This window comes from Equus caballus, chromosome 1 (genome assembly GCF_041296265.1).
Source record: "Equus caballus isolate H_3958 breed thoroughbred chromosome 1, TB-T2T, whole genome shotgun sequence".
Classification (NCBI taxonomy): Eukaryota; Metazoa; Chordata; class Mammalia; order Perissodactyla; family Equidae; genus Equus; species Equus caballus.
Window position 1 is genome coordinate 147,081,322 of NC_091684.1, and position 15,521 is coordinate 147,096,842.

Sequence of the window (15,521 nt, forward strand, 5' to 3'; positions counted from 1 at the left end):
CTGTAAAGACAAAGAAGAGGAAGTAAAGGCAGGGAGGTTTCATTGGAAAAATGTTAAATGTCTTGATATATTACTAGCTATGTGCTCTTGGAGACATATAACCTCTCTGGACCTCAGTTGTAATCCCACAAGAAGTAAAACGATCTGTTGGGCCTCCAATGTGAACAGCTGATTTCATAATTCGCCAAGAGGGTGTGATAATGACTATGGGTATCACACACACAGAACTCTACAGAACGTTTGTCCAAAAAAGTCTGTCCACTATTTGTCTCAGGTTGTTGCATGACATGAAGTCCTTAAGTTCTCATGGGTAATCACTATGCATATTTTTGGTGGTCGTGGGTGGGTAGGCGGAGATGTGTGTGAAAACTGGGATGAAAGCAGAACCTTTTATCTGAAAACAGTAAATAATATCATTCCCTAATTATGACAAAGGCTTTTAGTGAGAAAAGGGACACAAAACATGTGAAAGTGCTTTGAAGAATGTTAACCTGAAAAGCCTCATTTGAGTCTTTTTCCGTCGTCTTCGTTTTTCTCTAGATCTACAAATGAGTACACTTTACCTACTAATTGCTGTTTGGTCAACCTTCAGGAAAAGGCCACTGTCAGCAGAGAGGGCAAGAGGAGAAATGCACACCCCAGAGAAGCTGTGGAGTAGACCGTCAACTTGGTTCTCCAAGCCTGGTTCTGTCCTGACGAGTTTCCCAGATAATGGGAAATTGTTGACAATGCAGATAGTGAAAAGCAGCATAGGCCTTAAAAATTCTCACCACACACACAAAAAAGCAACTATGTGAGGTGATGGATATGTTAACTAACCTTACTGTGGTAATCATTTTGCAATATATACATGTATCAAATCATTACATCGTACAACTTAATGTTATATGTCACTTATATCTCAGTAAAGCTGGAGGGAAAAAAGAAAAGCAGTGTGGGCATTTCTTGGAGGAATGAGATGCAGGAAGGAAAACAAAATGCATTATTCTTTGAGAGAGGAATGTAAAAAACTCACTAGTTTACTATGTTAAAAAAAAGATGGCACATTTATTGCTACATAAATGTTATATACATATTGTGTTCTCTGTTACAGTGACAAAAATTTTGAACTTCTTGCTGCTGGTTGAAAAGGTTTATCAATAATACCTTGAATTTGACACAGGATACAAATCTGCAATAAACCAACAATGGAAACTGGAGAACAAGATGAGAAGCAATTCATCTCGGACAATTAGCTCTTACAATACTCCATAGGTACTACACGGTATGCTAGAATCCTACTATGGTCTTAAAATGCTATTGTAAATTTCTGATATTAATGAACAGGTTATGGTAAATAACCCTACATTTTTACTACCTAATATAATAAAATAAAGTAAGAAACTTTTTACTGAAAACTTTTCGATTTCAAAAATCTAGAAAGAGTAATATTTAGAATTCAAGAAATTTTCTTACAAGATTATTGTATAAAAGACTAGCTACAGTGAAAAATAAGCCAAATGTTTTTTTCTTTCTATTTTATGAAGGAAAGCTTCTGGGCATACTGCAAAGTCTAATATAGCGAAAAAGACAACAAGCTCTGAAGAAAAAAGGCCAGGCAGTGGCATATGTTCACTCACACATCATAAGCAACAACTTCTGTTTAGCTGATTAACACTGAAATGAAGAACAAGGCCACAGAGAGAGTCTGATGTAATTGGAGAGTATATGCAAATTAAAGTAACCAAAAACTCCACTAAGTTCACAAAAGACTGATTTGTTAGGAATCATCCTGATTGGAGGATCTGAAGTTCTGTCTTGTTTTTGTTCTTTCAAATTAACAGAAATCTTAAGTTACATAGTGATTTGGGTCCTTTCTTCTGTGTGCTGATTGCCATTGTTGATATTGGCTATAAGGAATTATTAAGCCAAGACAACCTTGTTTAGCATGTTCTTCTCTCCCAGGGTTGTTGTGGTGGAAGACAGATTTCATGGAAGTTCAAAGCGATTATTACGTCTTAAAAAACAACTCTTAAGGATTAGAGACAGAAGGGTGCCTTAATGCACAGTATTCAGATGGACTGACAAGTACTGGTTTAATGCTAATCTGGCTCATCTTCTTGGGACAGGGGCAGATGGTTTGCAGTTGATCTAATCACCCACTGAATTCCTCCCCACTGACCAGCCATCCAAATGACAGAGAAATAAAGGCTAGGACAAGGAAACACGGGTGACCATTGCTCTTGTATTCCATTACGTAATTAGCCTCAGAGTGGTGTGTTCATTTTTCACACTACCTGCCTTGGTGACTACTGGATTTTGTTATGTTCACCATAATCACAGCCTGAAAATCTTTGTATTTTAAATCCATCTTGTGCTTACTTATAGCTAACACTTTATAAGCACTATATGTAGTACTTACTGCTTGGAAAACAAAGCAATTTCTAAAAAGTAGATTCTTCCCTTGTAATTTACATTTCTGGCTATTACAAGCTTTACTATGAAACCTAGAAGCTTGAAAAGTCTTGGTTATTATTAGAAATAAAGCAATGTTTATTTTGGGGAAAATCTAGGGGACAAAATTTCCCCTTTCAAAATCTTAACTAGGCTATGGTCACAGATGGTCTCTGCTTATCTTTGTAAGGTAAATATGCAAAGCACATACGGCTACATGGAGGATTCTGGACTGTGACCATAAACTATTCAGATTCAGAGACCCAATATAACACCCACAGAGAGAAAAATAAAAATGAATGAAAAAATGAGAGTGAGAGAAATGCTATACCAAGTAATATTTTCCTATTTCATGGAAAACACTATTCATATGGCAAAAGGACAGGACAGGGCAACAAAAGACTTTTCCCTTCCTTTTTAAGACACTAATAGGTATGCTGGGAATGCTAAGGGCCAATGGTTGTCACTGCTTTGTTCTCTGCACGTGAACAGCTTTAACGAAAGCTGGCATCAGCTGAGTGTAGATCAGCTTTCCACATTAACTTTTTCCCTTTATATGTAGACCTTACAGTTCCATAACAATAAATAAAATTTGTAGTTACAATGCATTTGTCAATTCAGTTTAGGCACAAGGCAACTTCCACGGTGAGTGGAGAGATCGAGACAGTCTCTGATTGTGCAGAAGCGACACACTGCTTGCAACACAGTGATATGTTGCAAACATCTCACGGGCTGATGTTCTATCTGACGAGCTTCCTATCTTCACTTCTGATGGAAGTGTTGACCAGCTGCTTTGATCATAGGATTACATTTGAGTTTCTTGCTTCAAGTGTTTTGTTTTTTCTTCTCCCTCCTATCGGGTCTGTGTCTTCAGATAATCTGAGTTGTCCAAGTCCTTATGAGGAGAGGTCACCTTCTATCTAGCCTACTGATAACTCTGGAACTGTGGCAGAGAGAGTCAAGGGAGAGAAGAGAACCAATTAGGACATCATTGTTAAAAGAAACACTTGCCCTCCCCACCCCCAAACAGAACAAGCTGGCATTCCTCATTTATACCCACGCTCACACGAAACTAGCAGTCTGCTAAATAACTTATTAATGAGCTTTTTTCTTTTAAGGAGTAACTGAAATGGTTTTCTTGATGTATGTAGTAAGATTTTTAAAGGAGATCATGTGATTATAGAATCAGGAGATATAAGATTATATAAGAGCTGTGTCAATTATGCAAACCTTAATTTTGGCAACATTCAAGTTGGCAATACCTGAGCTCTGGGGTTCTATTCATCCATTTCTCAGTGGAGAGACAATGTTAAAGGACACATTTACTGCTACGTCCAGTCCACCACACTGCTTAATAGTTTACATCCATCTTCTCTAAACTGACAGTTTCTGAAGGCAGGGACCATTTTGTATTCATTTTCATATTGGTCCTAGTTCCTGGTCCATAATAGATCTTCAATAAATGATTTTTCAATGAATTTATTAAGAAAATTTTACTCTATTAGTACAAATTTTATACATATTTATATTCTCAACATCATATATATAGTAATAACTCTGAAATTTTCTATTTAACCATTTTTGATGGAAATAGTTTTAGGAAGACTCATACCTTTCACTTCCTTACTAAACTATAACCACAGTATTGCTTTATAGTAGAGTAATGCTCTTAGGGATGGATAATCCATATTCAGAGTTACTTGGCCTCACATTACATCGTGGTAAATTCTTGTGCTTTTATAGTTAGTCATTCTGTGCTCATTTACCAGCTATTTTAATTCTAGCAGGTAATTTCTCCTGCTGCCCAGTCTCCTGCTGGTTTTCACCTACTATCCAGTTCTACAAAGAACTGAAGGTTTCAGGTGAAACCAGATCACTACCTTTATGGAATTAGCAACTTTTAGGACATATTTTAAGATGATAAACAGCCTATGAAATTTTATGAAACAAAATGCATTTACAACATTGCTTACAACCTTGTAGCCTTTTTTTTTTTTTAAAGGATTCTTGATCTCTTTTTGATAGGCGAGAATGCTCAAAGTTTAATTTTAACCCAAGTGGGGGAATTTTCTCACTATAGAGATAAGGGTAGAGATATGAAAGCAGTATGAGATACAGAAGCAGTAAAAGAACAGGAAGTTTAAGAGGAGAGAAGAGAGATAGGAGGTAGAGAGAGAGAGAGCTGAAGGAGAAAGAACCAGAGGAGAGACTGGGAAGAGAATAAGAGGAAAAGGGTACAACAAACTAGAGAGAGAAGAAAAATAAGACACAGGCTCTGAGATAAACATGACAGCTGAATGTAAAATGCTCCTTCCACAGCCCAGCAGTTACCTGAGACCTGAGCGTAAGAGGTTACCTCTCATCACCTTCTTTGAAATGATCTGCCAATTTAGAAAGTCACTTTTGCATTGAGAAACAGTGGTATGTTTTTACTTTAAAACTTCAAAGTTTATCTTTGAACAAAAATATTTATTTTTCCATGATATTCTATATTTTCCACAGAATATGAAACAGTGGCTTGGGTTTTAGAGGCTCTGTAATTAACTAGCTCCTGCCCAAAGTTTCTTTGACATCAATAATCTGTTAGGCTGCTGGGTGTTTTCTGTGGGAGAGGTGGTTTAGAGTTTTCCGCAGTGTGCTAATGTTACAATTACAACTGACGCTCACATAATTACATCAACCCTTCCTCCTTTTGTCCCCAGATGAAATCTTCAGTTTTGGTCTAGTTTGATCCTAAGAAGGATAGAGAGGTAGCAGAAACCAAATTCTTCAGGAAAAGGTGAGTTATTGACTAATGTTTGCAGTTTACAAAATAATCTATTGAATTGCAGACTTTTGGCTCAAAATGAGACAGCCACAAAGCTGACCAAATGAAATTTGCACTTGATACTTTTTTCCTGCTCCACATCTCCCATCCATTCACCTTTACTTGCTGCTTTTAATCTGCTGATGAAACTGCTCAAAGAACTACACACTGCTGAAGGCAGATTATAAAAATGAAATTACCAGTTCTCTTCCTAAACCATGCTGCTAGCTATATTTTGTTACTGCCCAAAATTATTTAATTACAGTCTGTGTTAATTTATGCCACCTAAATAATAACTTTACAACTTAGATTATAGATAATGTGAACGTATATAGTTAAGAAACAGATGATCTAACTACCTGGGCAACAACCTCATATTACTTTTGTCATTTTGCTAAAAAAAAAAATTCACAAGGAAGTGGATTATGTTTAGTCTATGAAGTAGAAGATAAAAAGAACAGTCTTTCAACAAGTAAAATTCCAGGGAGAAGGGCATTCTGGCTCTATCATATATAACATCTTTACATTCATTACCAGATTCCAGAAGGTCTAACTGATACACTTACAGGGGAAGGAAGATGCATATTATAAACCCGCATTACTGATTCAAATGGAAGCAAGCAATAACTCTTTTGTGTATAAAGATTTCATGACAAAGAAGAGAAAGATGGTTAACAGAAAGCTGGTTGATGACAAAGTATTTCTGACTAGAGGAATGAGGATTATGAGTGGCAGCAAAAGTATTTTTTGATGGATGAGTCACTGCACTATTTTCTTCTTGGATGAGAGTGCTATTCATGTGAGAGTATACATGATGACCCAAACAGGAGAACCCAAAATTCTTTGTAAATCACAGGATACTAACACACTTTGAAGAGAGTCATTTGGTAGAAAATGACATTGGCTCTCTAAGTATAATTATACAACAAAAAGGCTAACTGTTGGATTCCAAATTACATGTGACCTTTACCAAGATCAGTGCCACCAGAGAATTCTGTTCAAAAGTTCCAACTCAGTTTAAGATGAATCAGGTGATTTCCTTGTATTTTCTTTTCATACCCATACTTACCTGGCTGATGTTTACATATGACCCATAGGGTTGGTAGTTTCACTAAGCCCAGGATGGGTTCCTGGCAGTGTGGTTGGTGGCTCTGCCGATACGGCAGAAACTTTTTCTTCTTCCCTTCTCTTAAGGCAGGCTGCTTTGGGGTTAAGGTTCCTCTCTGAAACAGGCGAAAATAATTTTATCATTATAGGTATAAATTATGAATCAGGGACTCTCAGGTCTTAAACTAAATAAACTCCTGTCATTTTTTTCTTTCTGTGGGAATTACCAATCTCTATGTAATTTCATTTTCATATTGAATAACATCAGAGAGAGGCAACAATGATACACTCACATAAAACCTCAGCAATGAAATGAGCCTCTAGACTTCTGCTCCTTACTGACCACTTTGTGTTTTCTTCTTTTTCTGTTTATGATTTAGGTCTTCTATGGTTTGACGTGATTTACATCAACGTCTAAAAGCAGTTCTTTAACTGTTCACTCAAACACTTTGGCAAGTGCTGTTATTAGTCTACTAAGTCTCCTCTGTGTCCTGCTACGATATGGTATATTGAACTGACACAGATGCTGCATTCTCTATGTACATGGAGAGAGACAGCTGTGCTTTATCTAGAATTTTATCAGTTCAGAAAAGATAAAATAAAAAACACCCTCAGCCATTCCTCTTTAGGAAATGTGCCAACTCCTCAAGAGACAGAGGAGCTGATGCATATCCTGCTTTTCTACTTTGATGTATATGTAGAACCAAATGACTGAATTGTCCTTTCTACCGCTGGAGGTGTGATTATGAGGGTGACAAAAACCGTCTCTACTGCTTTGTATATATGATAGCAAAGATGACCAAGATGGAACTTTCAACACAGGTATTTTCAAAAGAGGTAAAAGTACGGAGTATTACCATATGAAATAAAGGGAAAGAAAATCCACTGGATTGAAGACCCACTGGATCAAAATCCACTTAGGAAAAACTGTTCTTTATATTTTCTTCAAATGAGTTTTAAGCACAAGATATCCAAGCCATGAGAGCTCCTGGTGTAGTCTTTTGTTTCTGATTATAACATACAGTATAAGTTAAAAGATGTCACATATATTTTTATAAACTGATTAAAAATGTCCTAATGAATATAATATAAAGGGATCACTTAAAATTAGTCTGTAACGAAAACTATATTTTGTAGAAGTTGTGATTTTTTTGTTCGATTTTCTTGAAATGAGGGCCCCGCTGAATGCAACATGGCAGAGTTCTTCTTTCTTTTTTATGTATTTCCTCTTTTAAGCAAAGTAAAAATGTACTTGAATGTGCATATTTCAAGACACATTTATAGTTCACTTCTGAATTTAAAAAAAGTAGACAAAAGACTTTATTATGGTAACTCAGCTGACTCTATTGAATTACCACTCATGCATAATGATAAGATTTCATTTAGAGTTCTTACTTTCTAAGCCCCTATGTTTAGGAAAAGACATGAAGACTATATAACTATGAGGAGGCTCAATGAAGGAAGAAGGGTACACTCTTAATTTATCTGTATAACTAGTAGTAGAAATCGGCATGCACATCACTATGTAAAAATAATAGGAGCTGCTTTTTTAACAAGTAATTGTGTACCTCTGATTAATAGGAGAAGTTTATCTTGCATTAGGTGTTATGTCCCTTTACTGTGTAAGCAAAAGTCTCATATAATGACCAGAGAGAATGAAAAGAGAGCATAAATTAATACATAAAATCTAAGGAGAAGAAAGTGAGATTTGAAAGTTTTCCAGTTGAAACAGGCTCACATTTCTCTTATAATGGAACAGTCCTCTTAGCTAACTATGACTGCATCCCACCAGGATCTAGGAGGCATGATCAGACAGCTGGAAAGGAGCTCAAGTTAGGCAAGATCTTGCAGATTCCTACAGACAGTAAAACAAAGAACACTCAGGCCTGGAAGAATCAAACGAATACTACAGTAAGCTCTAGGAAATGTGAAGTGAGCTTTGATCCAAAAAAGGCAAAGGGTAGAGCTGTTGTTTCATACCTCCTGGTCTGTGTGAGCAGCCCATGGCAAACTTGTTAAGAAGCCAGAAAGGGCTGATGTAGAGGTAAGTAGAAGTCAGACATTACCTGCAGGGCATGAGAAGTGATTGTCTTCCCCACATTTCCATTAGGTGAATACTATTAACTTCTGGTATATAGCTGAAGACATGGGACTCTTATAACACCACCTTCTCAACATGTTTATAGCACAATTTTTGGCTAAGCCAATAGTCACTTCTTTTAATAACAAATAGTATAACTATATGGACATGCTTGCAAGTCAAGAATTTTACATTGATTGTTTCCTTGCTCATATGACTGTTTTTCCTCTAGTTGATAGTTGCCTTGCTTTTCATTTGCTAGTAATGCTAATTTTTCCTCCCAAATGATCCAATACATCTAACAAATGCCTACCAATATTTCTTCCTAAAATCTCAAACACATCACCATATCATCTACTAATTCTATTTTCTTTCCCTGGAAACTTTTCTTTTATAGCTAATAGTTTTCTATTTTCAATGTGGCCTGGTTGCTTTCTAGCCCTAGTCATGGGATTTCCTTTTGCTGCTCTCTTGTGTTAGATCCTGTTTCCTGGATCCCATGCCTTTGTCTTTGTTGATTATGTCCTTATTTGGCCAAAGTATATGTTCCAGATGCTTTCTGAGAAAGTGTATAAAGGAGGTAAAATTAATTTAAAGTTTTTGCATATCTGAAATACCTTTATTCTACTTTACCTTTTGATTAATGGTTTGGCTAGATATATTATTCTAGGTTGAAAATGATTTTTCCTCAGAATTTTGAAGGCACTAGCCCCACTATCTCCTGGAGTCTAGTACTGCTCGTACTTAACTCTGATGATATTTTGCTTTTTGTTCCTTTGTCTATGAGCTATTTAAATTTTGGCTCTAGAAGCTTCAGGATACTCTTTTTAACCCTGATGCTCTAAAATTCCAAGATGATGTACTTTAGCTTGGGGTCATTTTTAAAATCATTATTCTTAGGACAAGATTAGATCCTACCCATCTTGAGACACAAATTCTTCAGTACTGGTAAATTTCCTGTATTATGGTTATGATAATCTCCCTTTCTCCCTTCTGTTCTTATTCTACAAATCCTATTGGTCAAATGCTGGACTTCTAGATTAATCCTCTCTAATTTTATTAGTTCTTCTCTCCTATTTTCCAGCTCTTTGTGTTCTACTTTCTAGGAGATTTTTCTCAGCTTTATCAGTTAACTTCTCTATTAAATTTTTTCTGCTATCGTATTTTCTGAATGTTTCTTTTTCATGCACAAATTTTCTCTCATTAGACAATATTAATCTTAGTTTTTAAAAAAAGTTTTCTTCTGCTTTTTGCATGTTTCTGTTTTCTTCTGAATTATTTTTGTTTGGTTTGATCTCAATATCTCTCTTTCATGGAGGCTTTTCTTTTATCTTTGGTCATCCTCTTACATTTAAAAGTAAGACATCAACTGGTGGGTTTTACTCTATGGTAATAAAAAAATGGGACATTATTACTCAGGAATTCCTAAATCTGGAGGTCTTTTCTCTCGAGTATTTAGTTTCTCTAGAAAAGAATTCTCCAATTTCCTTGAGGATAGGGTTAACATACTTTGCTGCCTGCATCAGGGAAGCAAAGCAGGACACAGGGCTGAGGGTTCCACTGTTCAACTTCAGGCCTCACCCATTCTCTGCTCTTCTTGATGTTCCAGATTTGCAGGCTTTCTGATTTCATTTTTTGCAGAAAATAATCCTTCTGTCTTCTACAGTGGAAGGGAAAAGAGGGCAAAAGCAATATAAAGTAGAGAGGAGATTCAGGGATCCAAACTCCATAGCAAACCTTCAATCAATCTTCCTGTTTTCAGCTCATGCCTGACTTCTGCCTTCTCCAATAATTAGTACTACCAAAGAGCAGAGCCTTTCAGGGCCGAGGGGCTCTGTGGGGCAAAATGTTCTGCTGCTTGTTGGTATTCCTCCCTGTGCCACTTAATTTTTTCTAAGTCAGTTACCACTACTCTGTTTACTTTTCATCTTACAAACATTTTTTGTTCTCTCATCTGCTATTGTCTTCTCTCCCATCTGTCCCTGTGAGTTAATAACAATTTTATTCATTTCAGTGGGGATTTAGTAAGGAGAGGAGTATTATCAACGAATACGCTAAGACTACCATGTGTGACCATCTCACAGCAACTAAATTAAAATCTCCTGGGGGTAGGGTCTGGAAATTTGGGAGAAGGAAAAGCCTCAGGTAATTCTGGGACCAGCCAGATTTGGGAATCACTGTCCTGGCTCATTCATCTTCAAACTCACTAAGATCAGAAAACTAAAATCCTCATACTTCTATTGTCCCTAGATTGTCACTGAAAGAGAAGAGAGCTGATGGAGCTGACCTGTGAAAGAATTTGAGCAGGAAGTGTTTGACCACTAATTTAATCTTTGGTAAAGCTGAGAGTACAAACTTGAAGGTAATATGTGAAATCTGAAAATTAGTAGACTGTAGTAGTAAAAAAATTATAGACATGATAATGGAAAGGCTTAAACTGGCAATGGCAGGGATCAGATGGAATTTGATATGTGGGGCACCAAGGCACAAAAAATGCTGTGACAAAATCTAGGCTTGGAAGGGAAGCCACTCTTCCCTCTCTTCTCCAGGATGCACTGCTAGACCCAGGTCTGGCTGCCTTCTGCTATTACCGCTTATTTAGGGATGACAGGCTGTGGATAGCCAGAGACAGTCTTGGAACACCACTCCAAACCAGAAGGGGAGCCCAGAGAGTCCAGAAGATGCCCAAAGTAGGTCATATAAACAAAATGTATGTCTCCATAGAAACTGGCGGGCCCAGCGACTGATGGGTAGGACCCCTGCAGCGATAAAGAAGCTCTCAAAAGTGAACAGGTTACCAAAATAACTCAAAACTGCTAGAGATAAAGTTCAGGTAAGGACAGTGGCTATACCAAACTCTGAAAGTGCTGCCATGGACAAGGTACAGGCACTGTGGGCTGCATAAAGTGTTCTAAACCCTATTTGACAGAAAGCCATCAAAACGCCTTTCAAGAAGTGGTCTTACATGGACCCCAAGGCTTTTATATTAAGCCGTAAAATAAAGGCTCTGGGCTTTGAAGGTGGGAGGATGGGAGGAAGGTAGGCGTTTATGAATATTAAAGGAGTCCCTAATGAAATTACAGTTCAGTGTAGTTAAGCTTTGTTCAAACTCTAATCAGTCAATAGCTCCTTATATAGAGCTTCCCAGAATTGTGTGAAGAAGTCAGTACCCATAACAGTGACCAGAAAGTTAGTAGGCAGCTGGTTGAGCCTGGATGGTAGATTCTCTCTCAGACTCAGCTTTTCTATTTTAGGTGCTTGCATGGAACCACTACAAAGTCAAATCTTACAAATGAATGCATAAGATCCAGCCAGGCATGGTGGAGTTTATAATTTTTTTCAAACACAGAGGTATTTCTCATTTTGATGGCTTAGATCTGAGAGTAGGTGCCTCTGATCTTAAAAAAGATCTGTTTAAAAACACAAATGATTCTCTATTCTAGCCCTAATAAACCATGGGAGGGAAGGTGCTATACAAGGGGTAAGTTCTGTCACTACTGTTGTCCAGACAATAAGACTCTCCAGAGAGAGGCAATAGTTTTGACATAAATGGCTGGGTAGAGTCAGAGTAGAAAATATCCGGGCTGCAGAGGAGGAGGATGAATGTACCTGGACCACTGAACACAGGTGCCTTGCTGCCTTCAGAGTGAGACAAAGGGTGTCAGGAACAACTGAGGAAAAGCCTTTGGTAAAGTGACAGGAGATACTGAAGGCTCAAGCAACAACTGCTCCTGCCACAGATGAGCAGGCAACAATCAGACTATGTTTATGAACATCTCAAGGGAGTCTATAACTACTTAAAGATCAGGTTCATTAACATTTACACTTTACAGATATTTCAAGGGCCTTAAGACAACAGGAGCAACTATCTGGTTTTTGTAGTATGTTGGTTATGCACAAAATAATCTATCACTCTATTCACTAAATATATTGGAGAGAAGTGGATGGATGAATTAATTACTATGGTATGTTTTTCTAACTCTGGTTTCCTTAGAAAGAGTATTCTTTCTACAATCAATGCTGAGGATCCATGCTTGTAGTTGTCAAGCATCTCTCTACTCCTATTCTTTTTTCTTTTCCAACTTTCTTCAAATAAAATCTTATATAAATATTCAATAAATACGAAAGAGTTGTTCTCAATGAAGAGAGGCTAGAAGCAGGGTCTGGAACCCAAGGCCACATCTGTAAATTCTCTGCAAAAAGGCTTTAGGATGAGGCATTCATAACTTGGGATAAGAAAACACACAGATATATGCAAAAAAGCAAGCTTAATGGCAGAACCTCTTAAGGGGAGGAAGCTTTTATTAACTGATAAACCAGATCTAGCACATACTTGGTTGGGACAGAGTTGTGCAATAAACTCTTGTTCACAAATGAAGTTTCAAAGCTTCTTTAAGATTCTATCAAACTTCTTGAAAAATAAAACAGTTGGGGTAGTTGTCTGAGTGAGCAGTGGATGAGCCTAGATAAACCACACTTTTGCCCTTAGGGACAAACAGGCATGCCAATGCATGTTAGCCTAACAGGTCATGGTACTCCTGATCAGAGACCAACAAAGAAGCCCTGACACCTTACTGACATGGGTATAAAGACATTCATATGAGGCAAAGCAAGGGAGGCCATGACCAGGCATCCTATTAACTAGCAGGGCCTAGTACATGCCCCAGGGTAAAGCAGGCAAGAAATTGAGTACAGAGGAGTAGGGAAGACAGCAAGTAGCGGGGAGCAGAACAGGTCTAGGCAGGTAAATTCAACAGTGTGGAAGAGCAGAGTCAACAATAACAAAGTGGCACAAATGCTGAGCAGCAGGCGGAGGCTGGCTGTTCTCCACATTGTTTCACAGGATTACCTTCTACTGGGTTGTGGGAAGCACTGAGACCACAGATAGTGACCAACATAGTGAGACACAGGTGAGAGAACTACAGAGAAAACCCGATTCAGAGGATGCAGCAGCAGCAGAACCAGGAGAACTTACAACTTGCCCAAGCAGAAGAGCGAGTGGCAACCAATGTCTGCCCACCTGAGGCAGAACAGTTAAGTATGTCTGCTAAACCTACTTACCTCTGACTTGCTGTTCTAGACTAAGGATGACTGCCACGGCCTGATGAAGAATGAGGAGTTTTGTTTGGGGTTTTTCACTCTTTAAGTGAAGCTGACACATTCGACCAAGCTCTTTGAATGCCTCATTAATATCCCGCACACGCAAGCGTTCTCTGGCATTGTTAGCCATCCGCCGTTCCTTCTCTCTTTCTATCTTCTGTTCTGGGTTCAAGTCCTCATCTTCATTAGTACTGCTGGAAAACAAAGTAACAACAACGTCTATTAGATTCCCTATAAAGTAAGCTATACTTATTGCACAAAATTATAAAGATGGAAATGAAAGTTACCTATAAATTTTACCAACCAGTAGTAATAGCTACACTCAACATATCATGTAGTTCCTTCCAGTCTTTCTTCAATACACACATATAGTTACATAGTTGAAATCATATGACGTACACATAAATGCATTTTTCATTGCACATTACAGCATAAAGACTGCCCCGTGCTAGTGAAACTCTGCATAAACATAATCTGAATGACTACATAATATTCTAGCACCTTGCTGTTCAAAATGTGATCCATGGCATTTCTCTCATGCTTGTTAAAAACACAGAATCTCAGGTTCTACTGCAAACCTACTGAATTGGGAGCAGCACTTTAATAAGATCCATACATTGAGAAGCACTGCCTTAGTACTCTGAAGTATTATAATTTGCTTAACTTGTGCTCCTAAATATATTCTGGCAGTCACCTGGTGAGAAGGAAGAAGAAAAGCTTAAGACATATAATGAGAGAAGCATCTTAGAAAATGATTTGTTCCAGAGAGAAATAGCGTCATCAGTGGTGATGATTTTAAAACATGGATGAACTGGAACAAATTTCTTTTGAAGGACAAATTGGCAAAATGAATCCAAAGCCTTAACATGTTCATTACCTCTTGATCAGCAATTCCAACTTAGAAATTCATCCTAAGAATTAGATATGTACATAGAAATTTATGTAAAGAAAGTTATCACAGAATTATTTACATTAGCAACAAATTGGATCCAATAACAGGAGACAGGTTAAAAAAAAATCACAGTATACTCAGACAAAGGTCTACCATGTAGCTTATAAAAATCAAGCTGCAGATTATGCTAAGCAAAAGACCCAAGACACAAAAGACTACATACTGTAAGATTCTATCTACATGAACTTCTAAAAAGACAAAACTGTGGTAATTGGAAAGGAAAGCCACAGTTGCCAGTGGATGGGGGAAAGGTACTGATTACAAAGGGGCATGAGGAAACTTTTTGGGGTGGTAGAAATATTCTACATTATTAATGTGGTGGTGGTTAAATGACCCTATACATTTGTCAAAGGACAAAAGCTGTACATGCACATGTATTTTATTACATGTGAATTAAACCTCGATAAAGCTGTCTAAAAACAAAAACAACAAAGAAAAAAACATGTTGCAGAAAACTCAGAAATAGATGAAAATGTTAAAAATACATTGTTAACGAAAAAAGTTGAAATTGTAAAACTTATATCCAGTTTAATTCCAATTTAAACTTTATTTATGGAAAAAGAGATATACTTTGAAAAGTAAACAGTGGTTAACTGTGGGTAGTGGAGTGTCTTGTGATTTTTGTGTGTGCTTTTCTGTATTTTCCAAATTTCTGTGATGAAAATGGACTAAGCAATCAGAAAAAAGCATTTGAGGGAGATGTTTTGGAATAACTTTTAGAAAATTCTATTTATATTTAAAAAATAAATTACTGCGAAGAGCCTCTCAGAACTTTGAAATAATGCACACAAAGAATAGATGTTTTCACTTCTTCTCTAATACCTTGAATACTTAAGGATAAATACATCATAGATTCTTACTAGCTAATTTTCAAGAATCATATAAAAGTATTGTTTTGATAATAGAGAATCACTAGCTCTTTGACTTCAAAGAAATCTTTCCAGATCATCTACCCCAAAGGTTTCCAAATGTGGCCACTCATCAGAATCTTCAGGAGTACTTAAAAAAATACAGCTTTCAAAGGTCCCACTACCAGAGATGCT

The 15,521-nt window shown here is 37.2% G+C and overlaps 1 protein-coding gene across 20 annotated transcripts in view; it reads right to left on the bottom strand.

Moving 5' to 3' along the window:
• Nucleotides 1-1,027: 1,027 nt before the first annotated feature.
• TCF12 (transcription factor 12) overlaps nucleotides 1,028-15,521 on the bottom strand; it is a 351,415-nt gene continuing 336,921 nt past the window's right edge. For 11 of the 20 annotated variants that reach the window (XM_023616749.2, XM_070236006.1, XM_023616756.2 and 8 more), the window contains 3 exons: nucleotides 13,488-13,720; nucleotides 6,309-6,462; nucleotides 1,028-3,376 (listed from right to left, as the gene is read on the bottom strand). In XM_023616749.2, coding sequence (XP_023472517.1) covers nucleotides 6,320-6,462; nucleotides 13,488-13,720 — 376 coding nt within the window. In that variant the 3' untranslated portion in view covers nucleotides 1,028-3,376; nucleotides 6,309-6,319. Of the gene's footprint in view, nucleotides 3,377-6,308; nucleotides 6,463-9,704; nucleotides 10,087-13,487; nucleotides 13,721-15,521 lie in introns of those variants that run through there. The other 9 variants (XM_070236010.1, XM_070236001.1, XM_023616783.2 and 6 more) reach the window with 4 other exon arrangements.